The 27,806-nt window shown below is 47.0% G+C and overlaps 1 protein-coding gene across 1 annotated transcript; it reads left to right on the top strand.

Moving 5' to 3' along the window:
- The first annotated feature begins 285 nt into the window (after window positions 1–285).
- LOC119895616 (solute carrier family 13 member 5-like) lies at window positions 286–27,337 on the top strand. The gene is made up of 13 exons (XM_038708854.1): window positions 286–519; window positions 5,630–5,758; window positions 7,821–7,957; window positions 8,592–8,824; window positions 10,467–10,592; window positions 11,566–11,749; window positions 13,315–13,437; window positions 13,660–13,872; window positions 22,495–22,601; window positions 22,684–22,805; window positions 23,056–23,217; window positions 25,579–25,716; window positions 25,814–27,337. The coding sequence occupies exons 1-13, from the start codon at window positions 406–408 to the stop codon at window positions 25,940–25,942; spliced, it is 1,917 nt and encodes a 638-aa protein (XP_038564782.1). The 5' UTR covers window positions 286–405; the 3' UTR covers window positions 25,943–27,337.
- Window positions 27,338–27,806: the final 469 nt, after the last annotated feature.

Raw genomic sequence — 27,806 nt, forward strand, 5'->3', positions numbered from 1 at the left:
GGTTGGTATTCATGACTGTCATCTCGCAGCTGCCTCGGGATTAACTGTGACCTGATTGGCTGAATTTGTGCAGAAAGCTGAAAGGTGAGTTCAGTCTGAGGGAAAACAGGAGATCTGGTTTCCTCTCCGGTGTTTGCTCTGCTGAGAGTTTAGATAAAGTCTGCAGGGACAGTGTGTGCGCGTGTGTGTAGTAACTCACATAAAGTTAATATTTATTTTGTCGACCGTGAAATGCATCACAAATGTGTTGGAGGTGGGGGGGGGCAGAGAGAGAGAGCGAGAGAGAGAGAGAGAGAGAAAAGGCCGGCAGACAGAGTGTGAGCAGTGAAGAGACAGGAGGCTCCTAGATGTTCTCTGATAGTCATTTAAACTTACTCATCATCACCTTCTTCATCATCATCCTCCATGGCGGTTCTTCCTCTGCGGGTGAAAATGCTGCGGCAGCTCTGGAGGTTGAAGGGCGCCGTCGTCCTGGTCTGCAGCCCGTTCATCCTGCTGCCGCTGGCTGTCAGCACCACGGTGAGACCAGTTCAGCTTTCATTTCCCAGTCTTACCAGTCTAAATAACCAGTCAGCTGAAACCTCACCAGTTTGTATATATGTTTATTATAACACTTTACAGTCTACTAACCAGTTTAAATGACCAGTTTACTGAACACTGACCAGTTAAACGTACCAATATTACAAATAGCTGATATTGTAAATGAAAACTATATACTGGAAGACTTTAAAATTAAAGGTTTGCTGAACAACAACCTGTTAAAGTTACCAGTTTATGGAGCACTAACACTGACCAGTTCATGTTACCAGTGCAGACCAGTTTAAATGTACCGACTGATATCATAAATTAACCAGTTACACAAACTTTCCTGCCATCTGTCCAGTCTGCTAAAGTCTAACCACTCAAATAAACCAGTTACTTATAAATACTCCAGGTAACAAAACCAGTTTATTGAAAACCAACCAGTGAAACTAACAGGCCTCAACCAGTGAACCAGTTCACCACTAACTGAGCACCAGCAGAGGGGACGGAGGACGAAGAAGGACTCTGAGTTACAAGTGAAAGTCCTGCGTTCAAAATCTAGGATACTTAAAGATAAATGCGTAATGAGTATAAGTACTTATAATAATAATAATAATAATAATATATGTTTCATTACTGTCTGATAATTATTGACGCATTCATGTGTTCATCACTTTAATGTTGCCGCTGACGAAGATGGAGCTGATTTTAATGAACTGCTGTCTGATTTCCATAATGATTTATGGTAATTTATTAGTTTGTATTAATATTCTGAATACGTATAAATTAGCTTAAAATGGAAAGACTTAGTTACATGGCTGACCAGTTAAATGAACCAGTTTACTGATGATTAAACTGGTTTAGAGCCTCTGGTTGCTGCTGGTTTGTTTGGGCGTTACGAGCACAGCTTCCCGTCACTGATTGACTAACAGAGTCTGGACGGGTTAAAAGTTCAGTTCATAAGTTACTCAGAAGAGAAATCTTCACAGAAAAACAACACGTCAGAGTTCAGAGCAACGTTCACCTCCTCCCCCCCCACATTACTGGATACATAAGTATCCTACAGACGGAGGAGGAGGAGGCGGAGGAGGAGGAGGAGGAGGCGGAGGAGGAGGAGGCGGAGGAGGAGGAGGAGGAGGAGGAGGAGGAGGAGGAGGAGGAGGAGGAGGAGGAGGAGGAGGAGGAGGAGGAGGAGGCGGAGGAGGAGGAGGAGGAGGCACTCTGACCGTCAGTCTTTCTCTATTTCCAGCACCAACATTTCTTCTGGCTGCCGCTCATCTCACTGAACTAAAAATTTCCTCTGTTTCATCACAATTCTTTTAAATTATTTGATAAACATTTAAAATAAGCTGTAATCTTTTTTTCAGTTTATATATATATATATATCTGTATATTTACATTAAAGGGAGCCTGAAGATAAGTTTGTTTATAGTTTTTGGTTAAAGTAGTAAAATGCTAGATTAGTATGTTTATGCCCTTTAGTTTTGCTCTATATAAGTTAGATGTTGGTTAGACTCTATCAGAAGCTCACATATGCTCACATGCATCTCACCCCATGTGGAAAATGACTTTTCCCTAAAAATACATTTGATTAAATACAAATTAATTTGTCAGCTGTAGCTGTATAATATGTTGCCCTGAGCATGGCCTTCTTAAAGAAACAAAAAATCAATAAAACTTTCTTTAATGTGTCAGAAAATAGACATTTAGCTGGGGGGGGGCGTTTTACCCCACTCTACCCAGAACGGCCCATTTCCAGCTTTTCCCGATTGCTAACACACAAAATGCAGAATTTGGCCGGTTGTGTCAAATCTGTACACCCAAGCCAAACACAACAACAGCAGGAGAGAAACGTCTGACCTCTGTGTCAGAATGAGCTCCTGCGATCAAAACCTCACGCTTGTTTTTCAGAAGGATCAATAAAAACACGTTTGCAGGATCGTTCAGTGAATCTACTCACATTTCAATAAACGCGCCAAGATTTAAATACCGTGTGGCGTGTCGCGTCCAGCCGTGGACCCCACCTGAGGGTCTGTGGTTGGCGGTGAAATGCCGTCCAACGCCACGCTGAAAAGCTCAATCAGACTGAGAAATGGGGAGTAAAGGGGCAGCTCACCTGAGGTGTGTGTGCGGCGCTACAGCTCTGACTGGTCGCTGTCTTACTGTTTTCTCCGTGTGCTCCCTCCTCACTGAACCATTACGTTAAGTCTATTCACACTTTACCCTTTCTGCCACATTTCTCTGGTCACACTTCTTTAAGTCTAAACACTTCAGTATTTGCGTGACTGTCACGTCGTATCAAACTCATGGAACACATCTGAAATTCTGGCCGATGTCGTAGTCATTGGTTCATGAAAACCTTTTTATAAAATTCCTCCCTGCAGGATTCAGAAGGTTGATAGTATTTGATGGTTTTTGTGTGTAATTGAAATGCAAACTTTGGTTTCTATGGTTTACTTTTGGGTCAGAAGTCAAGGGTTTAGAGAAAAAACAATTTGTGTTAGCAGTTTCAAGTGTCTTAATTTCAGTTCTTGAACAGAGTGTGTAATGTGCAAAGCTGATAATGTGTGTGTTCTTTCGGTGTGTGTGTGGAAGGCACGGCTGCTGTTTTCATGCTAAGCTGTGAGTGTGTTCGCCATCTGGAACAAAACCTGCATGTTGCAGCAACACATCATCATTTCTTATATAAAGTAGCAGAAAATGGAAAGTAAAAAGGTGTGTGTGTGTGTGTGTGTGTGAGACTCTGCGCAGGTTTCTTTGTCTTCACATAAATGAAAGTGTAAACAGAGTCAGAGTCCTCCCAGGAGCCTCTGGGGCCCTGCCAGGCGAGCTGCAGGGAGAAGAATCTCTTTCACAGGTCATTTCACCTCATTGTTATGCTCTCCCTGATCCTCGCTGCGTTCTCACGCTCACCCCGTGCAGCTCCACGTGTGTTCTCCTAAAAATCTGCCTTTAAGGACAAAAACATGGCTGTGGAGAAACGTGTAAATGCTTCATGGCTCCAGTCCGGGACGCCGCAGAGAAGTCGTCCATCTCCTCCCAGCAGTGGAAGAAGTACTCAGATCCTTTACTGAAGCAAAAGTATGTAGGTAGTTTTAGTTAAATGTACTTACAGCGAAGTAAAATAGTTTCACTATTATATCTTCGGAGGCAAGTTTGCGTTTGCAGAAATATTCAGTTAAAAAGTGTTTAAAAGAAATAAATCATGAGCTGAGCGGCGTTACGCTGCAGATTATAGATGGAGGCTGTGTTGCCTTCAAATGAGAGACTTTCTACAGTCCAGCTGTTTTTCACAGAGTGGATGTACAGTACGAGTTCATGCCTTTCATTTTTTCATCAAGCAACATTAAAATAACAACCGAAAACAAAGAACTTACTACTTTTACTTCACATAGTGGTGGTGTCGTCTCAAATCAAACACCTTCTCGCTGCACAGCGTCGTTTAATGGTGATTTATAACCAGCCGGGTCATTATCAGAAACATCTGACTGCGATCGCTGCCCGCCAAAGTATCTGCTGGCTTATTTGCTCCATCCATCTTATCCTGCGTACAGGGTCGCGGGGGGCTGGAGCCAATCCCAGCTGACATCGGGCGAAAGGCGGGGTACAACCTGGACAGGTCGCCAGTCCATCGCAGGGATTGTTTGCTCACTTGACTTTAATAAAATTTAATTTAAAATTAATAAAAATGAACGATCTTTTACTTTTTTACTCTTTCACAGGTTTTAAAACACGTCGGTGGCCCCTCCCCTTCCGCTACGTAGCCAAGATGGCGACCGTTGAGGGTGAGAACCTTTTTGACCGTTATCACCCTCCGAGTACCCATAATGCATTGCTGCCATACTAGTCAGTGTGAACGCACTGAAAATAGCAGGTGAGAGTTTGAACCGGCTCTGATGCTTCATGTGAAGTCTCTTGACACTGAAGTCACACACAGGGTCGCACATTCCTTCATTTTCCTTCCTAGGAAACGTCTGTAGTTTTGTCCATCGCTCGTGTTGGTCACGGGAACTTTCGCTCCCCGTCTTCACAGCAGATGACTGATCACCTCGAGACTGAAGCTCGGGGTTCTCAGCACGAGTCTGGATCAACACGTCTCTACTTCCCACAAAAACAGCTTTTTGTTTTTGCAGTTGAATGTGGTTTGAATGCAGAGACAGCGAGAGGAACCTGCTCCGTTTGTTTCAGACTGAATCAGATTATTAAATCAGCACTCTGAGAGCCCGACAAATTTAGGGAAACTTCTGGTCTTTATTTCTGAGATTGAAAAGAGTGTGTGGATATTATGGGATGGTTCCTGTCATCTGAGGTGTGAAAGGTGTTAACACCAAAACCCAGAAACGGATTTGATAAATACTGTAAAACTTCAGTGAAAGGCCCCCACCCTGCCTACATTAGGGAAACTCTTGCTCAGCAAAGATGGGAAATAGACTGCTGTCAAAATGTTTATTAACTGTTTATCGCTAACGTATCCATTATAAATCATTAATTTGATCTAGGCCGACCTCGTACAGAGAGAGAGAGAGAGAGAGACCCTAACGCTAAATCTGAATCGTTCCCATAAAATGAACTGAGCGACGTGTAGCAGGTCCACACTGACAAAACTTTCAGTCTTTAGGTTTGTATGTGTGGTCTAAGCAGCTCATGTGGGCGACCCGCTGGGTTTCAAGAACTTCTATAAAAACCAGATCAGGCGTCTAATTGAGACCTGTGCAGCTACACCAGGTCAGAATTAGGGGACAGGCATCTAAATGGGGCGCTGCTTTACGGTAAACGCTGCCGAACATGAAGCTTTACATTTTTACATTTTTCTGACACTTTTTTATCCAAAGCAACTTACAGATATCAGAGGTCACACGCCTCAGGAGCAACGAGGGGTTAAGTGTCTTGCTCAGGGACACAATGGTGGACGGGTCACAGTGGGGGATTGAACCCGGGTCTCTCACACCAAAGACAGGCGTCTTACCTCCAAGTGAAGACCTGGTGTGTGTGTGGAGTGAAGAGGAGGCTGTAACCTTCCTCACATCAACACAGGAAACTAAGTGATACGTCTGTCGTTGTCCAAGAATCTGCATCAACCTGAAATGTTAAGTGTGTGAGTGTGTAGGAAGCGGCCTGTGCTTATGTCATAGCCCTCATGGCGGTGTACTGGTGCACTGAGGTGTTGCCGCTGGCGGTGACGGCGCTGCTGCCGACCATCCTGTTTCCCGTCCTCGGCATCATGGAGTCCAAAGACGTAAGACTGGACACACACACACACACACACACTATACTACACTCTGTACTACAGCCAGTACTACAACTACTGCAGTATGATACAGTCTTAGTAACATTGCAGACACATTGTAGATATACATGTTATACTTCATTTATCCTCCTTTCTATTCAGTCACAAGTCCTTTTAGGCAAGTCATGCCACTCGGCCGCCATCTTGGCAACGCCTCCGGGCAGCTATTTCGACTAACAATACCAGGCTCCTGTCTGAATGAATGGGGAGAGCGCCAGAACCGCACTACATAAACAGAATCAGCATTAAAATCTGATAAAAATCGCTGAAAAAGTTTGACAACTTTGCCCCAAAATAAGGTTTAAAAAGCGTTTTTTCCCGATCAGTTCTACTTCTACTACGCATGCGTCACCACTTCCATGCGCAGTAGAAGTAAAACAGACCCTTACGTCAGTGGAGCCACATGATTGCCTGAAATGTTTCCCACTTTGGAAGTTTAAAGCAGACGATTGGCTTTCTAGCGGGAGGGGCGGGATAATCCCCCCGCGACGTGTTGCACTATCGGGGTTTGATCCATCCGGTCAGTAACATTTGGAAAGTCTAGAAAAGCCACACAATTGTTATTTCACCCCCATTCAAGTTAGTAGAGGGTTAAACAGGAAGTTAGCCGGCTCCACGGCAGAATACCCCCCCGCCAACCAGCGTTTTGGCGGTCTAACCGCAGAGCAACACGGATGCACACGTTCGCTGGCGACGCCATAGGTATCTGTGTCGAGCCCCTGCAGGAGTATAAATCCAGCGCCGCTTCTCTGCTTTTGATTCTACGAGTTAGTTTGGGGGCCGGTGAATAAAATTGTTCTGCGAAATCTTAGCTCCACCAGTGTCCCCGAAAACATTTAGTCACACTCGACAAATTGGTGTCACTCTGGAGCCCTGTGGACGTGGTGGCTGTCATGGTTCCTGGCAGGGACGCTGCTGTTTTATGCTTTTGGGTCTTGACATAAAAAAGATTTACTAAAATCTAAAGCTGCGTGCACGCTGCAGGCCTCGCCGCTCACTTCAGATCTAGTATGACGTCAGAGTCGCACTCCGATCTGTCCGTCCTGACTGAGGTCGCATTTCGAACAATCAGACCGGTATCTGATCTAAACGGATCAGACTTCAGAGCCGCGTTTCCACCAAAAGTACCCGGGACTTTTAAGCCCTCGGATCTGTTTCCGAGGAACTAAAAGGTTCCTTCAGGCCTCTGTTGTGCGTTTCCACCGCGGTCTAAAGACCTGCGAAGTTCAGGCAGATTAACCAGCTGGCGTAGGCTGTAGGCCTGCACGCCGTCACAGCGACGCACAGGCATCATTACTTGTAACCACGATCCATGAGCAACATTTACAAACGAACATCGGATTTGACTGAATATAATGAAAAACTACAGGCTGTGTTTGACCATTAAAGCAGCTTTTTGTGGGAGTAAAATGAAGAGACGCACGATAAAGTTTGAGCGTCGGAGGAACGAGCTTTATTACCTGCTGTAATCCGGAGAGGAGGAGACCGCCTTCAGCTCTGTGTAGAAACTTCAAACAACCACTCAGGACCCAGTATTTAGCTTCACTCCATCAGCTGTTCGCTGTAAACACACCGCTGCACGCCGGCTGCTGTTTCCCAGCAACACATTTAATACCGACGTTCGATCTCAGGCGACGTCGGCGAGACTCGTGCGGCTCTCTGACTGCTGGTTGTGATTTATTGGTTTGCAAACAACGGCGGAAAAGAAGAGCAGTCGTAGAAAAACAGCCGCCATCCTCCAGTTAAAGCCAGTAGCCTCTACTCGCACATTCAGAAGTTCACTGCAAGGCAAGCCCCGCCCCCCCCAAAGTACCAGTACTTTGGGAAAGTACTACCCCCCGAGCAGGGACTCTTTGGGGTCTTTATTGCACCCCCCAGAGCTAAATGTAGACCCTGGTCCCTCCGGTGGAAACGCAGCGCATGTGACCTGTTCACACTGCTCTGCAGTCTGAACGCAGCCTGTTGTCATGATTTGGCTCCGCCCTTGTAAACTGTTTCTGTTGTTGTTCAGGTGTGTATGCAGTACCTGAAGGACACCAACATGCTGTTCGTGGGGGGGCTGATGGTGGCCGTGGCCGTGGAGCACTGGAACCTGCACAAACGCATCGCGCTCAGAGTGCTGCTGCTGGTGGGGGTCCGACCCGCCCTGTGAGTCACCTGATCTCCTGCACAAGTACCCACACAGACTCTGAACAAAACTGTGTTTATTAACACAGAGGTGCGGTGGCGTTATTTAGAAAGCTCACCTGAAAATGACAAATTGTAACCAAATCTCAGGTCTCACAATGAGGTTTTCTTCGTTTGAGGGTGGCGCCGGAGAAAAGGTCACATTGTTACAAAAGCGTTAATTTCCTCTTCAGACTCTGAGTTTGTCAGGATCAGACCTGACTCAACTTTCCACCTGTCAAAAAATTAGGTTTGTACTAGAGTTGTAGTACTCGAGACCGGTCTTAAGACCACTTTCTGATGGTCTTGTCTCGGACATTGAGGACTCTGGATTTTATTTCAAGACTAGAACTCTTGGAATATCAATAATTTGCTTTTGCATCGTCTGATTTATTTGTTAACATCCGAACTTTGATTGGATGTAAAACTTATTGCTTCAAATGCAACCAGTAACCCTAAAACATGTGTTCTCCAAGGTTCAGCTGAAGTTAATATGAGGCTCAAAGATGGTCTTCCTGGCACTAGGCCCCCCCCCCCCCGATCCTGTTTCTGGTTCTCCGGTCTCTTTCGTTGACGAACATCGTGTAACATCATCACCTCTTCCTTTGTCTCCCAGGTTGATGCTGGGGTTCATGGGAGTTACAGCTTTCCTTTCCATGTGGATCAGCAACACGGCCACCACCGCCATGATGGTCCCCATCGTCCAGGCCATCCTGGACCAGCTCAACGGCAACGCAGACCCTGAACCCTCCTCCAAGACCCAGAAAAGCAATGTCGACCTACACCAGGAACATCGGGAGAAAAGCAGCAGCGTCGTGCAAACTGCTGCTCCGAACGTCCTGGAGAACGGTACAATTAAAGCACCAGACCCTCCTAGGTCAGACGTCCTGCTTTAGAAAACCATCCACCAGTGTCTCAAAATTACATCAACATTGGACAAATCTGTAGAGCACAAGTTATTCAGGACCAATGCAGAAAGTAGTAAGTCCTTGGAGGTGGAGGTAGGGGTGGCATGATCCAGGGCAGATCAGAGTTTTTGATCTAATAATGTTCACCTTTTTTAAAAAACTCACAATATCTCCCTAATCTTACCCGAGAGTCCCCCAAACCAGGGGCGGAGTGGCCATTAAGGCCGGTCCATTTCAGGCGGAACCGGCCGGGGGTCAGGAGTTTTAATATATGATCCACGGCAGCTGGCCGGTCAGCTGCAGCGAACGTTGTCTGTCAGTCTGGGCCAATCCGGCCCCTCCCAACTTGGACTGATCCTCGTTTTTGCTGAAATCTGATTGGCTCAACGGCGCCGATCAAAAGAGTTTAGGCCTACTTTCCATCTGGGGCGAGTTTAATCTCCAAGTTTTGTGGCGAAAAGAGAGAAAGGGGATAAAGAAAGTTGTGGTACCGAAAAAATAAGAATTAAGGAGAAATAAATGTAAGAGGCAGCTGAATGCGCCTAATCAACCAACTTCTTGGCAGAGAGGTTTCTGCAGCAGGTGAGGCAGGAACCTGCACAGGCAGAGACGGGTGCTGATTAGGAGGCTAATGCATTTATTATACACTGAAATGATTTATATATGCATTTATGTACAGACATATACATTAGGCTGTATATAAGCGAGGAAGCTCGGGATGTTTATATGTGTATTAGCTGTTAAGGTCAGTGCAGGTGATGCATATTATATTCATGTTTATTACTGATGTTCTTCTTGTGCATGAGTGTGCTGAGCCACGGAGAGGCCTACTCAGACCAGAACCTGAGGGATTAGATTTTTCTGCACACACACACGCACACTGCTGTATTTTATGGGAATGCATTGTAGTTTTTAATTATATTTAAGTATTTTAGCCCTCTGATGAGGAGGCAGCTGTCATCCTTAGCTGTATACAACAAAAACACAAATGTGTATTAAAATAACTACAAAAAAATATTGCGCCCCCAAAGGGAGCTCAGATAAAAGGCCTCTCCAGCTCAAAGCCCCGGGCTGAATTTCAGTCCCAGTACACCCCTGATCCAAACCTCCCTTTCCTGAGCCACGTCTACCAGCTCTGACTGGGGCATCCTGAGGTGTGGAGACATAACCTCTCCACCTAGTCCCGGGTCAATCAGTAATCGTGTTAAATTATCAATAACAATATTGACCAAAATATAATAATAATATAATAATGATTTCAGCCCAACTAGAAGATGAAGTGAAAAGCCTGCAGTCAAAGAAAGAGAGAGAGAGCAGAGATTAAATATGCACTTGAGAATCAGGAACAACTCTTTAGGACAGTCGTTCCTTCACTCAGCTGATAGGAATGTCATCAGTTTACCAAAAACAAGTATCGGACAAAACTTTGACCTGGAAAAGTCGGAGGATCACCAAAGTCTGTGTTCTCTGCAATCCATTTAGATTCATTCATTCAATCTGTAACAGTCCTCAGTGACTTTAAACACTGTGGATTTAGGATGCACTGAGAGTCTGACACTGAACTTCTGAACGTTTCCTTCCAGGTCTGCATGAGAAAACCAGCACCCTACAAGACAACGTGTCCCCTGAGGAGAAGGTTCAGATGGAGAGACAGGAGATGATCAAACCAACACCACAGGACAAGCCTCCATCAGACTACCGCGGGCCTGGTGAGTCCTCTGACTGGTCCTCTTCCATCAGCGCAGCCATCGGTTTCTGTTCAGTTCTGTCAAATATGAAGAGCAGCTTGTCCAGGGACTCCAGGCTACAGTAGAATAACACACCCACAGGCAGGTTCTTTCACCAGAAAGAAGTGTGGAAAAGCTGCATTGAGTTTCTTTGTGAGTTTGGTGGAGTATTCCTTTAAATTCAGATTGTGGTGGTGGATCTCCGTTTGTGCAGGAGACTAGAGTTCATGTTCCATCACAGAACTGCCATTTGCCTTTTTATTCACCATAACCACGATCTTTCCCCAACCTTAACCAAGTGTTATAGATTCCTATCTGTAACCTTACATTAACTATAGTTTATTTGCCCATCTTTCCTCAGCGATGACTGTGTGGTAGTTGTCGTGTGCAGTCACTGCAGGACTGTTCAGAGCTGGGAACTTTTCGCCTCTGGAAACTTTTGTTGGTGCCTTCATGGGTGCTTTGACACCTAACCTTTAGCAATGTGATAAGAGTGCCACAATTTGGTTCAAAAATCAAACTCCTTGAAGAAAAAAGACTTCAGAACGTATGCTTAATGTTTTTCTTCAGTGTCAAAGTAATGCAGTCATATTTATCTGTACATCAGTGGGAAAACTGCAAACAGGAACTGTTATTAGCTGAGTCAGCAGACTTTTTAATGCTGACAATTTGCCAAAATGTGAACAAATAAGGGTTAAAAAAGAGCACATGGTTTTCTAATGGAAGACACAGAATGATTCTGGGCGTTCGCTGTAATGAGATCACAGCCTGCAGGGCTCTAACTTCAGATAATGATGATGAAGGAGAGTCGTGGATGACTCGCACAGTCAGAACTGCGTTTTTTAAAAGTTCACAAAGTTTACAGAAATGAACAGAAATCAAAGGCGGCCTGGAAGAATTCTAAAAGCTGCTGCATGATTTGGAAAAAGTAAAATGACAACAGACTGTGTGGCAGTGGTCGTGTCCGTGGAGAGCGCCTGCTGCCAGATGGAGGTGGAGGAGCTGAGCGACGTGGAGGAGGAGAGGAGGAGGTTCAGTAAAGGGCTGCTGCTGTGTGTGTGCTACGCTGCCAGCATCGGGGGCATCGCTACTCTGACCGGAACCGGACCCAACCTGGTTCTGATCGGACAGATGAGCCAGTAAGAGCCAGTACACAAACACATGAACCGCTGCACAGACAAACTACCGCACCAAGTCACTGAACTTCAAAGTCCAGTACCTGAGTACTTAGTTACTTTCCAGCACTGGTCATCACGGGCTTCCGTGGTGGAAAGTACTGCACTTAGGTTCTGAGGTACAACTGCTTCTACTCCACTACATTAGAGATGAAATTTGCACTTTCTGACCTGCACGTTACTTTACATTTTACAAAACCCAACACATCGTTAAAGATTAAACCAGTGGCTCTCAACCTTTTTGGATTGTGACAAATAAAGTGTCTAGTTGTGATCATGTTTCAGATGTATTGTGTGAGTTGTTAGCAGTTCCACCCAAGAGACAGTTTCCTTCCAAACTCAAGGCCAGAGTCGTACAATGAAATGTGACCTGCAGCCCCCAACCGAAAACTACTTTTTATGGTGAAGCGCAGAGGATGATCCAACCTGAGAGAGTTCCAGGTGCACGGTGGTGCGTGACGACGAAAGAGAACGAAAAACGTGGCTGACTGTGACAAAGTGTGCGCACAGTTGCAGCCTCTGCTCTGCTCTTGGTGTTCATAAAACTTAGGGCTGTTTTTAATAAAAACAAATGTCAAAAGTCCCTAAATGTTGTAGAAGGCTAAACTTGCTAATGTTTTTGGCATTTTTTCCATTTTACTGAATAACGTTTGTGCAGAGAAGATGACTTAGAGATCGTTTACTGTAACCTAGCAACATATTTCTACATCAGTTTACATGCAGAACAGGTTTTACTATGTGATAGTGTGTATTTATTTAATATAAATGCGTGTAAAAAAAGACTTGGTTGCCTTTTTAGTTTACCATTTACAACGGGCGCTGCCATGGTTGTGCGACGTCATTCAGCCGCTACTCATGAAGCAGAGGTACATATAGTTCACAAGTAGGAAATCTGACTTCACGTGGCGTTCCATGATACTCTCTCTAGTTGGAGGTTGGAAATTTCCGAGTTGTCTGGAACGCAGCATTACAGCCTGAGGGAAGCAGCTGCTCTGGTTCAACACTTGGTTTGACACCGAGTCTTGTTTTCTGTTGGTGCAGAAAACCTTCAGCATGTCAGGAGCAAAAGCTTGATGTTGTGCAGCCAGGTTTCAAAAAAACAATGTAGGAACTGGATATCGCAGGAAAGGAGGCTGGGTAGTCGTATAGCTCTAGCTCTTATCCCGGTCTCTTCCCCTTCGCCCAGGGACGGTCGCACCGCTTGCTGGGACACTTGGTCTAAATGGATGTGGGCAGCGACAGCGCAAATATTTTCATTTACATAACTGTTCTAGGGAACGTCTAACACCACTGACCTTAAAATCCAGGTTTTCACGCATTTAGAAAGAATCAGTCCTTAAATTCTTGCATCAGATCGTCACTGTATTTGGAGTAAATTATAATCTTACGCTGATATTTAAGATTAAATTATATGATCTATGATGATGATTTTGCTGAAGAAATGGCTGTACAGCAATCGGGACCTTCAATGAGCAAAATCTCACTACTTAAACTTCTGTTGTGACTTCCTGTCGGGCTCTTCCTCGCAGACTCTTCCCTCAGAACGGAGACGTGATCAACTTTGCATCATGGTTTGTGTTCGCCTTCCCCATCATGGCGCTGATGCTGACGCTGGCCTGGTTCTGGCTGCAGTTCCTCTACGTCGGCTGCAAGTGAGTCTCTTCACCAAAACCCCCAAACACAACCCTTGATTCCATTTGACCTTCCAGTGTGGAAAAGTTACACATCTTCTCATGTTACTGCTTCATTGCACATTTACGATGACAATAAAGTTTCTATTCTGGATGCCTGCGTCCCGCAGACATGCTGCAGAATATCAGCCCGTGTTTTAATGAGCAGATCACTAAATTTACTTTGGCTTTCATTCGTTGCAGCCTGCGGAAGACGTGGGGTTGCGGCGCGGTCCAGTCGGAGAAGGAGCGAGCAGCGTACGAAGTTATCAGAGATGAGAATCGGCGTCTGGGGCCGATGAGTTACGGAGAGGTCAGCGTCCTGGGGCTCTTCATCCTCATGGTGGTGCTGTGGTTCACGCGAGACCCGGGCTTCATGGACGGCTGGGCCACCCACGTCTTCAACGCCAAAGCCGAGTGAGTACCATAAACATAGTATATGTTGCTGTTGTTGCTCAGCCCACACGGACCTGTGAGACACAGATAACTATATACATCCCGATAAAGGTCAATTTATATCCAAGTAACGAGATACCGATAAAGAATCATTTGAAATACTATTATCAATGAAATATTACGGGTTACCGTTGTAGTAACTCGTGATATTTCTCTGCATCATAAAGGTGGGGTAACTTTTGCAATTGTGGAGAAATACAACACCAGAACAAACGCCATGATGTAAAGTGAACAACGAAGCCGCAAGTAACCTAATGTAGCTAACGTTAGCTTGGTTGGGGGTTAGCAAACTGTGGCTAACTTACTTGCTGCTGCAAAGCTAACATGAGAGGACGAGACTGTCCCAGAGCAGCGATACAACTCTCCTGCTGCCATAGCCAACATCACAACCACAGCATGTCTGGTAAGCAGAAAGTCCGTGGGCGAGTTATTAAACGTTCCCTGACACACACATCATGGCTGGAACGGCTGACTCCTCTCTTTGGTATGAGCTCCTCGTTTTTGCTCGCGTGGTCTGAGTCCTCCTCTTCAGAATTATCCAGTTTTAGGTAAACTTCACCGCGGTGCAAACGGTGCAAATAAACGTTAGAGCAGAATTGTAAACGACAGACGTGTTTCTATCGTCAAACGACAGATATCGTCATATCGCACAGCCCTAGACCGTGCGCCGTAATCTCCCATGTTTCCAACCTTTTTGTTTTGCTAACTTTATATTCGTCTGTGACTCTGAGGAATAACTCCACTTCGCTGACAGTCCACACATTTCATTTCCCCCCTGGTCTCCCCTCCCTCGATGTGCCGGCAGCCTACCAGAAACTGGCCTCTGAAATAAATAAAGACAGAAGCTAAAGCCTACCGATCACAGAGTAAAAGTGAACCACCTATTACAGTATTATTGACTATTGAGACTAAAGACAACGACATTAAGGATCAGCAGTGTTCCTGTACAGCTGGTCGGCCTCTGTTCATTATTACAGTCATTAAAAAGCAGAACAGCAGGAAGTTAGCTAGCGTTAGCTAACTAACATCACATTAGGAACGATCCACAGCCGACATGTTTCTGGATTTATTTAGGTTTTGGAAAGAGAATAAATCGTCCTTCTCCTTTCAGCCTCTCTGGGTAGTGACTGTAATTATTACTCCAGGAACAGCGTTTGACCAGATCTTAGAAAAATCCAGCCAGAAAAAGCTCGAAAACGACTCTTTCTGCATTCGAGTCACTGGAGCGCAGCCATGAAAGTGTCGGACCTCAGTTAGAGCGAGTCCTATACTGCGCTGTGATTGGTTAGCTGTGTATTTGGGGCGTGGCTTAGCGAAGGGTCAGTTGGCCCTAAATAAACTGCATTACCCAGGGGGCACAGCAAGATGCTCACCTGTTCCTGCTCTCACCTGATCAGAAGATCGGCTGCCTCTTGTTTAGACATTATTACATGTTTATAAAGTTGCTCGTCAGTGTCAGTTTTGAACCCACCAATCACAGCCTGGAAGGGGCGGGACATTAAAAAAAGCTCAATACGCTAAAGCAAACTCAACGTTGACCTCATTGTTCTGCATGAAAGGTTGTGATTATTGACGAGTTAGCACTTAACAAATTAGAGACTGATCACCGTGCAGACCGTGAAACTGCTGTAACTGGAATAAATATTCTACTAGTGTTCAGCCGTACAGTAAGAAAAAATAATGAATACACTAACTGTAGCAGCCAGTACACACGCCATCACGTGAACTGGGAGTACTGGCACTGGACATCAATAACGCTTGTCGTGGATTAAGATTGTAATGGACTCTGGTAATCAGACCGCAGTTCATTCACTCGTGAATCAGTGCAGAAAAGTTTCCTTCTGATTGGACCTGAAAACATGTTTCCTCTGTGGATCTGGATCTGCACGGTCTGGGCTGTAGTTTGTAGTCACAGGGTGAATCATCCTGTAAACTGCAGTCTGGAGTTCTTTAATGCTGCCTTGTATAAATGTGTGATTTCTGTGTGTGTGTTCAGCGCTGGTCCTGCATTAATGTAAAGTTCAGTTCAGAGGAATGAATGAACCCAAACTGCTGTTTAACTGAGATCTTGCCTCGGGGCCAAAATCCATGAACACACAGGAATCAGAGGTGAAGAACAAACAGAGGAAACGGGGACAAACGGCGTCACATCACCAGCTGAGGGTCTGACCTTTGTAACTGCACGCTTCACCGGGCCGCAGGTCACCGAGGCTTTCCACTAGTGTGCCCCCTTTAAACATCAGCTCATTCTTTACACAAGTTATCTCTGAATTTTGACTGAAAATCAAGTGTTTGCATCACTGCAAAAAAACATGCACTGATTATTGGATCAGAAGTAGAAAGAAGTTTATTGCCATGTAGTATTTTATACATTTACTGTGGTGATTAGGTGACAGACACGAACATACAGCTGATACAAATAAATAAAAAAATATCCAAAGATAGAATAAACATATCTGCAAGTTATAAAAGAATTATAGGACTATGTGTAAAAGAAAAACAAAACAATGTGGCAGGGAGAGGATGTGCATGCGTCATTCCTGACCCTTTCAAACAGCGTGACTTAAGTGCAATTTATACTTCTGCGTCGAATCGACGGCGTAGCCTCTGCGTAGCCCCCTACCCTACGCCGTCGCCTGACGTGCACCTCCTCAAAAATTTAACTACACGTCGAGTCGACGCGGACCGTAAGCTCTGTGATTGGTCGGATGGGTAGCCTCGCAATGTCTCCGAGCTGACAGGAAGTGCCCGTGCTTTGTAGTAACATTTACTAGCGGCCAAAACGGTGGCTGTATGGATCGATATTTTGACCGTCGCAACCAGAGCGAAATGACTCGTTTATCTATCAGAATGTGATCCACTCGGTCAGTAACATTTGAAAAGGCTGCACCAGCCGCACGTTTACAATTTTACCCACATTCACGTTAGCGGAGCGCTAAACCGGAAGTTAGCCTGCTCAGCCAGCAAAAGTCACCACAGTGGACGCTGTAGCGCTGCTGCTGACTAGTGTTTGGGGATGTAATTGCAGAATGGCACGCACGCACCATAGCATAAATGCATGGCTACGTGCATCAGAAGATCAGAAGGAGCTTTATTGCCAAGTAGTGTTTTACACATACGAGGAATTTGCTGTGGTGATAAGGTGCTACATGTAGACAAACATGCAGTCAACATAAATAAATGTAGAAATATATAAATATGGAATGGAAGAACAACATTGCAGATATATACATGTGCAGTATTCTGGGTCTGTGCCGTGCAGAAGTAACGCAACAGAATATTGTGTACAAATATATAAACTGACAACATAAAAATATACAACAACAAAGATCAACAACAAATATGTGTTACGTGCCTGACACGATTTACAATTTACATGTGCAGAGACGACTGTATTATTTGAAAGGGGGAGTGTCAGTGGGGGCCCGGGCCTTGTTGATGATAGATCCTGCCCTCATAGACCCTACGCAGGAGTATAAATGGGCCATTAGGCTTAGGCACTCATAGAGGCGCACCTTCAGCTGAAGGGTACCTTGGGCGTCAAATAACTACGTTTTGTCACTTTTTCTGAAAGCGTTGGTATTGGACGCCCTGAGATGAGAACTAAAATAAATATTAGGGGTGGGAATCACCAGGGGCCCTCACGATACGATATATTACACTCTTAAACATATTGCCATGTTTTGCAAATGACCCACTTACGGTACACTAGATGGGGCTGTTGAGTTTTCTAGTGGACTGAAAAAGCAATAGATTTTATTATTCTAGTACCAAAAAGTTCAATTCTGATGTGCAATTTATATAATAGACTTCATGTGTATCGATACACTATTGCCACAGAAAACATAGCGATACTATGTGGTATCGATTAATTTCACCCCACCGCTAACAAATATATATATATAAAATTGATAAAATGTGAGACTATAAAAGAGGAACAGCCGCTGCAACACACAGAGAGCTAGTTCTAGTTAACGTCAAACATAACTTTGGTTCTGGTATCTCTGGTGGATGTCAGGTCACATGACCTCCTCCCACAGGTTCCCATCTTTGACAAACGTACAGCGGGCCGTGTGAACCAGCCAGGGCCGAGACTTTTTAGCTGCATTTCCTGTAGCGCCACCTGCACGCAAAAAGACAGAACAGGAAATGGCTGCATGAGGTCAGTAAATGAAACCAATAGAAATATGTTGATTTAAAAGTCATTTCTGAAGACGCCGCCCCCATACTGACACTGAAAAACTCGTCAGTAAGCGCGTCACCAGCGATCCGGAGACCTGGACGCAGACCTGTACAAGCTGGCGTGAGGTGAGGAAAGTTTACACTCTCCGGTCCTTATTTCACCTGGCTGGCTCCGCCCCCTCACCCATCACCTGCTTTCTTATCAATACGTGCTCATTCATAAAGTGCCAGCTGGGTCACGGGACCAGCGGAGGACACCGTCCATCGATCCGTTTGTCCTGACGGATGTTCTTGCCCTGTTGGCTGTCACGTTTTTTTCTTAAAAGCGAGAGGAAAACACATCGGCTCAACAGCAATCTGAGAACAAACACAGCCTGTTTCTCTGAAGAGAGCAAAATCAGTAAACAGTTTCTACATTCAAGCATTTCCTGTTTTTAAGTTCAGACAAAAGGTTGCAAAGGTGTCAACCTGAAGGTTTCTTTCAGTCAGAATCACTTTTATAATCCTGTCGTGTGTTCGTTGTTCTTAGATTTAGCCCTGAGATCAGAAGTCATGTCAGTCTTTCATCATGTTTAGTCAAATTAATTATTTTTTTATCATTTCTTAGTCGACAGAATCTCTGAACATTTTTTTTTGTTTTGTCTAAGTCACCAATAAATTAGTTTACATAAACATTTAGTTGAATTTTAGCCAGTTTTGTTGCTGCTTCCACCTGACGGAACACAGACAGTTTGATCTGCTGTAAAATTCAGACATGCACCTTGTTAGATAAATGTTCAGAAATTTTAACAGGATGGCAGCGGGACCAGGTCGGACTGTTACAGTGACACCACACAAAGACATCATGTTGGTCTCATCAGAGTGTTGTAGAACACTTCTCACTGCAGTATTATTCCCTCAGAGCAAAGAAAACACTGTGAATGAACCCGGAAGACAAGACTGATGGCAGCTCTGTGATGCTCTGAGCAAAGTGTTAAAACCAGCATGCTAACATTACAGCTGAGGCTGACGGGAACGTCTGTAGTTCTGCAGATTTGGTCGTGAACCACATTTCCATCCAGCAGCTGCTGAACCACGGCCTCGTACTTAAACGACAAAATAGGCCGATCGTCGAGTCTCAGAAACAACATATTAGACCGTTTTCCTAAAACGTTGGCTAGGACCTTTCCAGCAACAGGTGAGCAAAGTCACCACAACAGGTGGTAAAGGTTGTAAAAAAGGTGGTGGTTTGGGTTAAAATAAGTACATTAAGTCATCATTCGCCTCCCAGCAAGAAGGTTGGAAGCCGGTCGTCCTGGACCTTTCTGTGTTGCACGTTCCTCCGTGTCTGCGCGGTTTCTCTCTGGGTGCTTCGGCTTCCCTCCACAGTACGGTGAAAAGACTGTATACATGGAGTTATTTTTCATTAAAGAAATAAACACCGTTTTCTGCTGTCGTGAGCATCTGTGGACCTGCAACGGGGCTCACGGGTCAGTTCCCTTCTTTACTGATTCTGCAGCGCAGCTGAGTGGGATGCTTCGAACTTCTAAAGAAACAAGGGGTTAAAGGCGGCGGGCCCGGGCAGCAGCCTTGGACGAGCAAACAGAGGATTTCAACATGTTTCCTGATTACACAGGCTGATAGTGGAGCTCAAACAGCCGAACAACTGACTGAACCCCAACCCAAGCTGATGTCACTCATTGATGAAAAACAATGACGGGACATTTACAGGACTGTTTTAGGAGGGAGGGGGTGCTGTAAAGTAAGGATGCTTTCAAAAATAGATTATATGTATTAACAAAATGCAAAGTGAGTGAACAGAAGAAACATTTAAATCAACATCTGGTGTGACCACCTTTTGCCTTCAGTTTCTGAAGGACCTCTGCAGGTGGGTCGGCCCAAACCTCTTGGAGAACTCCCCACAGTGCTTCTCTCTCTAAAAATATTTTATTCCAAATATAGACTCATCAGTCCAGAGCACCTGCTGCCATTCTTTGTGCACCCCAGTTCCTGTGTTTCCATGTGTGAAAAGAGTGGAGTCGTGCGGCCCTGTTTGCAGACCTGACTCTCCTGACCAGTACAGTGTTTCCTGCAGGAAGCATCATGTGCTGCCATAAGTTTCTGTGTCGACGGTCCTCAGCGTTGCCCGTTTCTTTGTGCTTCTTCAAAAGAGCTTGGACAGCACATCTGGAAACCCCTGGCTGCCATCAAATCTCTGCCTGGGAGAGACCTTGCTGATGCAGAGTAACTGTCTTCTTGCTGTGCTCAGTCTGGTGAATGACTCTGACAGTAAACTGTCTTCGGCGACCTTTGCTGTGAAGTTTGTAATGATTGTGTTTCAACCTACGTATTGAATTTATGATCATTGGCGCCTGTTTGCTTCATACACCAGAAGACGTGCTTACAAAATCCCTGACTTTGTGCAAGTGTACCTAGAAGAAATGTTTTTTCTTCTGTATACTCATTTTGTTAATTGATAAATACAATTAATCAATTATCAAACTAACTATGACTATAAACTATGTCTATTTATAAAGATTCTTGCATTTTTCCACACGTGCCTAAACCCTTTGCACAGCACCGTACCTGCAACTGAACCACGGATAAATAAGGACATAAACCCGCCCTTCACAACGTGACAGCGTGTCCATGTCTCTGGTAGCGAATCATCAGCTGAACCTGCAGCTTCTCGGCTTTAAGCGGCTTTATAGTGACTCTCGGCTGGTTGTTCATCTGTCTGGCTGCAGCTTCCTGAAGAAGCTTTAAAGAGCGACCGTACAGCAAACACAGAGCTAACGGACAGAGAACACGGGACTGGATCATGTTGCTTCATTGATCCCAGAGGGGAAACTTCTTGTCACAGTTGCTCATGTTTCACAAAATATAAAGGAATAGGATAATAACTGAATGTTGGTAAATAAAATATAAAGAAAGATAATGGACAGTATTTACTTCAGGCTATATGGTAGAAGTGTAATATGAATAACAATAAATATTGGTAATAATAATGTGTACAGATAGTGTTCCTATCCTTAAAGACTTAAAGAGAATATAGCACCTTGTTTTTTTTGTTGCAGGTTAAAAAGAGAAAACAGAGGAAATCGCCTCTGAAAACTTCGTCTGGACTTTACTGGAGCTGCAGCTGATAATTATTCCACTTATCAGTAAATGGTTCACTCTACAAACTGTCAGACGTGATGTAATATTCTTGGTGTAGTTGTCAGAGTGAAGTCTAATGTGAGCCTCTAACTGTGTTTGTTCAGACGACAGCAGGGGAAATAAAATCCCTCCTGGACTGTTTTTGTTTTAATGAAAGTGCTGAAAAGGTTAAAAAACAAACAAACAAAAAAAAACCACACACACACAAAAAGCACAAGATTTGGAAATCTCTCCGTGCTTTTGGATGCTGGGTGTTTGCAACTCTTGGTGTTGAAATCCCCGTCTGTGAGCTGAGCGTCCGGTGTTGCACCGCGTGAAAACGATCAATAATGGCTGAATACTTACTGACAGCGCTCCCCTCTCCGCCCAGCGCTCTCCCCTATATTATTAGAGTAAAGAATTTTAAAATGATCGTAAGGTCAATGTGACGTGACGTGACAGGGCGAACCTCTACAGTCCCGCTCCGTCTGTCGGAGTAAGCAGACCTCCACATGAACAAACAAGATTCATTAAACGGTATTAGTGGACATAAAGTCAGCTGTGCTGGCTGATGATCCAGCATCTCTACTGACAAACTCAAGCAATAAATAACTAAACTAATTTTACTTTCATCAGCTGCATCGGACCCGTTCAGACCGTTTATACTCTGGCTTGGCTGAATATTTAATGGTTAGTATTAACTGAGAGGTGTGCATCCATATTACCCAGCATGCTCAGCTAGTCAACATTTTAAATTCAATATGTAATCGGTAGTAAAAGCCGGTGCTGTGCTTTCCATCTTGCATTAGTCCAGAGGTGTAACCTTGACTGTCAGGACCGGTCTGATGAGCACATGCAGTTTATAAACACAGCTAGCCGTCGGTGTTGAAATGTAAAAAAAAATCTAAATCTGTCAGAGAACGCGACGCTGTGCGACCAAGAGAGGCGCTGCCCAGCTAACGTTAGCAACACAGAGTAGAAATGCACTGCAAGCTAGCTCGTCAGCTGAGCTTCCGGAGGGAGTTGACGCCGGACAGAGGACGGAACAAAAGCGTGGCGCGACTCGTGGATTTTTTTTGGTTCTGATGCTGGAGACGCTCTGGATCCACTGACCCGATCCTGGACATTCAGCAGCAGTTTAAAGCGTGACCGGACACACAGTTAGAAATGACGTGTGCTGTCACTTTCCTGAGGGGTAGTGAGGTCACTGGTTTCAGAGAGGAGGCTTCAGGTCGTTTCGCTCTGCTGCTTCCTGCTGATTAAAGAACGTTTCTCTCTCCGCAGGTTCGTCACAGACGCCACCGTCTCTCTGTTTGTTGCTGTGTTGTTGTTTGTTCTTCCCTCCGAGCCGCCGCCCTTCCTCTGCTGCTGGAGGCGGAGCTCTGACACAGGTAACACACACACACGGGGACACGAACGAACACACGGGAACACAAACACATGTTTCTGTGCTACTAAATATTTTTTATCCAGAGTCCCAGGTGTCGCGAGGCCCCGCCCCTTCTCTGCTCACCTGGAAGGTGACTCAGAAGAAGATGCCCTGGAACATCGTCCTGCTGCTGGGAGGAGGCTTCGCTCTGGCCAAAGGCAGCGAGGTGTGTGTGTGTGTGTGTGTGTGTTTTATTACACTTGTGGGGTCTGACAGGTTTGTGAGGACCAAAATGTTGGACCCCAAAAGTTTAAAGAGCCGTCTGAGGGTTAAGACCTGGTTTAGGGTTCAGATTAGACATGTTGATGGTTAAGGGTTGAGTTAGGGAATGAATCATGTCTGTGAGGGTCACAGAAATGGTAACACAAGGCTGTGTGTGTGTGTGTGTGTGTGTGTGTGTGTGTGTGTGTTGCCAGGAGTCCGGTCTGTCCCGCTGGCTCGGCAGTCAGATGACGCCGCTCCACTCCGTCCCTCCCTGGGCCATCGCCGTCATCCTCTGCCTCCTCATCGCCACCTTCACAGAGTGTGCCAGCAACGTTGCCACGGCAACGCTCTTCCTGCCCATCCTGGCCTCCATGGTACCCAAAACACACGTTTCCACACATACATCCAGGATGTCGGAGTGAGGGAGGGCGGGGTCAGCTACTGCACTTCCTGTAGATGTTTCACATTAAAAGCCCAGCTTGAGTGTTTTGAAGCCAAGCTAGCTGGCTGCTAGAGAGGACGCAGGTTTAAGTCGCCCCCTGCTGGCTGCTAGAGAGGACGCAGGTTTAAGTCGCCCCCTGCTGGCTGCTAGAGAGGACGCAGGTTTAAGTCGCCCCCTGCTGGCTGCTAGAGAGGACGCAGGCTTAAGTCGCCCCCTGCTGGCTGCTAGAGAGGACGCAGGTTTAAGTCGCCCCCTGCTGGCTGCTAGAGAGGACGCAGGTTTAAGTCGCCCCCTGCTGGCTGCTAGAGAGGACGCAGGTTTAAGTCGCCCCCTGCTGGCTGCTAGAGAGGACGCAGGTTTAAGTTGCCCCCTGCTGGCTGCTAGAGAGGACGCAGGTTTAAGTTGCCCCCTGCTGGCTGCTAGAGAGGACGCAGGTTTAAGTTGCCCCCTGCTGGCTGCTAGAGAGGACGCAGGTTTAAGTCGCCCCCTGCTGGCTGCTAGAGAGGACGCAGGCTTAAGTTGCCCCCTGCTGGCTGCTGGAGAGGACGCAGGCTTAAGTCGCCCCCTGCCGGCCGCTGGAGAGGACGCAGGCTTAAGTCGCCCCCTGCCGGCCGCTGGAGAGGACGCAGGCTTAAGTCGCCCCCTGCCGGCCGCTGGAGAGGACGCAGGCTTAAGTCGCCCCCTGCCGGCCGCTGGAGAGGACGCAGGCTTAAGTCGCCCCCTGCCGGCCGCTGGAGAGGACGCAGGCTTAAGTCGCCCCCTGCCGGCCGCTGGAGAGGACGCAGGCTTAAGTTGCCCCCTGCTGGCTGCTAGAGAGGACGCAGGTTTAAGTTGCCCCCTGCTGGATGCTAGAGAGGACGCAGGTTTAAGTTGCCCCCTGCTGGCTGCTAGAGAGGACGCAGGTTTAAGTCGCCCCCTGCTGGCTGCTAGAGAGGACGCAGGCTTAAGTTGCCCCCTGCTGGCTGCTAGAGAGGACGCAGGCTTAAGTCGCCCCCTGCCGGCCGCTGGAGAGGACGCAGGCTTAAGTCGCCCCCTGCCGGCCGCTGGAGAGGACGCAGGCTTAAGTCGCCCCCTGCCGGCCGCTGGAGAGGACGCAGGCTTAAGTCGCCCCCTGCCGGCCGCTGGAGAGGACGCAGGCTTAAGTCGCCCCCTGCCGGCCGCTGGAGAGGACGCAGGCTTAAGTCGCCCCCTGCCGGATGCTGGAGAGGACGCAGGCTTAAGTTGCCCCCTGCCGGCTGCTAGAGAGGACGCAGGCTTAAGTCGCCCCCTGCCGGCCGCTGGAGAGGACGCAGGCTTAAGTCGCCCCCTGCCGGCCGCTGGAGAGGACGCAGGCTTAAGTCGCCCCCTGCCGGCCGCTGGAGAGGACGCAGGCTTAAGTCGCCCCCTGCCGGCCGCTGGAGAGGACGCAGGCTTAAGTCGCCCCCTGCCGGCCGCTGGAGAGGACGCAGGCTTAAGTCGCCCCCTGCCGGCCGCTGGAGAGGACGCAGGCTTAAGTCGCCCCCTGCCGGCCGCTGGAGAGGACGCAGGCTTAAGTCGCCCCCTGCCGGATGCTGGAGAGGACGCAGGTTTAAGTCGCCCCCTGCTGGCCGCTAGAGAGGACGCAGGTTTAAGTCGCCCCCTGCCGGCCGCTGGAGAGGACGCAGGTTTAAGTCGCCCCCTGCCGGCCGCTGGAGAGGACGCAGGTTTAAGTCGCCCCCTGCCGGCCGCTGGAGAGGACGCAGGTTTAAGTCGCCCCCTGCCGGCCGCTGGAGAGGACGCAGGTTTAAGTCGCCCCCTGCCGGCCGCTGGAGAGGACGCAGGTTTAAGTCGCCCCCTGCCGGCCGCTGGAGAGGACGCAGGTTTAAGTCGCCCCCTGCCGGCCGCTGGAGAGGACGCAGGTTTAAGTCGCCCCCTGCCGGCCGCTGGAGAGGACGCAGGTTTAAGTCGCCCCCTGCCGGCCGCTGGAGAGGACGTAGGTTTAAGTCGCCCCCTGCCGGCCGCTGGAGAGGACGCAGGTTTAAGTCGCCCCCTGCCGGCCGCTGGAGAGGACGCAGGTTTAAGTCGCCCCCTGCTGGCCGCTAGAGAGGACGCAGGTTTTGCCTCCTTGAGCTACTGGCAGACCTTTAATGTGAAACATTTTAGCAGGAAGTTGCATTTTATTGACTTTAACAGCTACAGAATAACATAAAAGACGAGGAAACTCAAGTGAATGAGGTTTTTAAGAAAAGTTAACTTTTGATTTCTTCTGTGAGTTTTTAGTTTGTCTGTATCTTATCTACCTTTACTGAAGGCTGTTTTCTGTGTCCTGACTCAGTCCCAGTCTATAAGCTTGAACCCTCTGTACGTGATGATCCCCTGCACCCTCAGCGCCTCCTTCGCCTTCATGCTGCCGGTAGCCACGCCCCCCAACGCCATCGTCTTCTCCTATGGTTACCTCAAAGTGTCCGACATGGTGAGTCCTGTTAGGACGTGTCTGTGGCGGGGCGGGGGGGTATTCAAACCTACCCATGAATTCAGAATAACCTCTTCCCACCTTTGCGCCCCTGCAGGCTAAAGCCGGGATGGTGATGAACATCATCGGGATCGGCTGCATCAGCCTCGCCATCAACAGTTGGGGTCGCCTCATGTTCGACCTGGACTCGTTCCCTTCGTGGGCCAACGCCACGGCACCTGTGTAGGAGAAACAACCTGCTGCCTCATCCTTATTCACCGTTTTCAGGCTTCGTCACTCAACGTCTGGGTGGATTTTTTTGTATTCATACCGCAGCTTGTGACTGCTGGTTCTGAACCACCAGAGACAACGTCTTGATGTTTGGACCATCTCACTACTCATGTAGAACATGTTTCCCAAAGGTTTTGTTGTCAAGCTCCGGCTGTACGTCTGGCCCCGCCGCTAATTGGTGGTATTGTAAATCTCCAGAGCTGCAGTCAGAGGCGTACAGTCACATCTTACATTAAATTTGGTATTCAGATAATACTGATACCATAATAATGGCCACCATGAACAAGTGAAGGTCTGTAAAATAGGCCAGTTAAAGTTAGGGTTGGGTGTCAAGAACCGGTTCCAAGTCGGAACTGGTATCAAATTTCCCGTGCGTTTGGATTCTGCTTCTCGGTTCCTAACTTCCTGCATATCTCAGCTCCTGACTGAACTACAGTGAGCATTTTACCGTCCATTAAAGAGTCTCTGATCTGCCAGCAGCCGCTACGCCGACCTAACGTCACCTTATGTGTTCCGTCAACAAAGCCTGAAGAAGAGAGTCCTTCTGGTTCCGGTCCTGGACCGTGGCGGACCGCAGCAAACGCTCCAAAGTTTGACTCAACTTCACTAACAAACTGCACCAGCTGCAGTCAGGAGGTTCGGTGCGAGGGAGGAAGCAGCTCCGACGTGACGAAGCGTTTCCTTCAACACGGCGTGAATTTGAAGGAACGCTTCACCGTGTTCAACGTGTCGCGCTCTCCCAGATCCAGCTAACGCTAACAGTAGCAACATCTCAGGTACAAAACACAGATGAGCTGACGTTCACTTTTTATACTTAAGGGAAACCGACGATGGCTACAGCTGAGACGAGTCCCAGAGACGCCGCTCTAGGACAGAGACTCCTTTCACTTTAGAGACATTAAGGGGAGGAGGAGCGAGGAGGAAGATCAACGAGCGTGACAAGGGCTGGGTTTGAAACGGGCTAAACTGCTGTCTCAGCAGGTGTCTGAAAGGACAGCGAGGCATCGAGTGTTAGCTAATGCTAAAGCTTGGTTTATACTCCTGCGTAGGGTCTGCAGCCATGCATTTATACTTGTGCGTCGGTGTCTTCGTCATTCTGCCATTACACCCCCAAACGCTAGTCGGCGGTAGCGCTACAGCGTCCACTGTGGTGACCTTTACTGGCCGAGCAGGCTAACTTGTGGTTTAGCGCTCCGCTGATGTAAATAGGGGGTAAATTGTAAATGTGCGGCTGGTGTAGCCTTTTCAAATGTTACCGACCGAATGGATCACATTCTGATGGTGAGGTGAGTCATTTCGCTCGGGTTGCGACGGTCAAATATATTGATCCACCTTATTACAGCTGCCATTTTGGCCGCTAGTAAAAGTTAATTCAAAGCACGGGCACTTCCTGTTGGCTCGGTCCGCGGCGACTTGACGTGTAGTTACATTTTTGAGGAGGTGCACGTCAGGCGACGGCGTAGCCTCTGCGTAGCCCCGTAGCCTACGCCGTCGATTCGACGCAAAAGAATAAATTACACTTAAGGCTAAATGGCTGTTTATTAAGTTAGCGAGGCAACTGCCTTCCGTTTCAAACACAGGCTCGATATGTGGTGAACCAGAACCGAGATTCAATAAGAACCAGGTTCTATAAGTAGAATCATAATCGGAATCAATCACATTTAAACGACACCCAACCCCCAGTAACGTCCAGGTGAAGGTAAAATGTCTTCCACTGTAAACTCAGTCCATTTTCACATCACAAATTCCATCAGTGTCAAACACTGATACTGTTTGTTTCCACTAATTGATTCCAGTCCCCTCGACTTTGCTTTTTTTTT

This window comes from Micropterus salmoides, unplaced genomic scaffold (assembly GCF_014851395.1).
Source record: "Micropterus salmoides isolate LMB-PRFRI ecotype aquatic unplaced genomic scaffold, ASM1485139v1 Ms_hic_scaffold_9, whole genome shotgun sequence".
Lineage (NCBI taxonomy): Eukaryota > Metazoa > Chordata > Actinopteri > Centrarchiformes > Centrarchidae > Micropterus > Micropterus salmoides.

What these genes read in the sequence shown, in the direction of transcription:
- LOC119895616 (XM_038708854.1), top strand. Translation starts at nt 406, where the DNA reads ATGGCGGTTCTTCCTCTGCGGGTGAAAATGCTGCGGCAGCTCTGGAGG. An exon ending in CTGATCGGACAGATGAGCCA is followed by an intron (nt 11,750 to 13,314) that starts GTAAGAGCCAGT and finishes TCTTCCTCGCAG; the next exon opens with ACTCTTCCCTCAGAACGGAG. An exon ending in GTCTTCAACGCCAAAGCCGA is followed by an intron (nt 13,873 to 22,494) that starts GTGAGTACCATA and finishes CTCTCTCCGCAG; the next exon opens with GTTCGTCACAGACGCCACCG.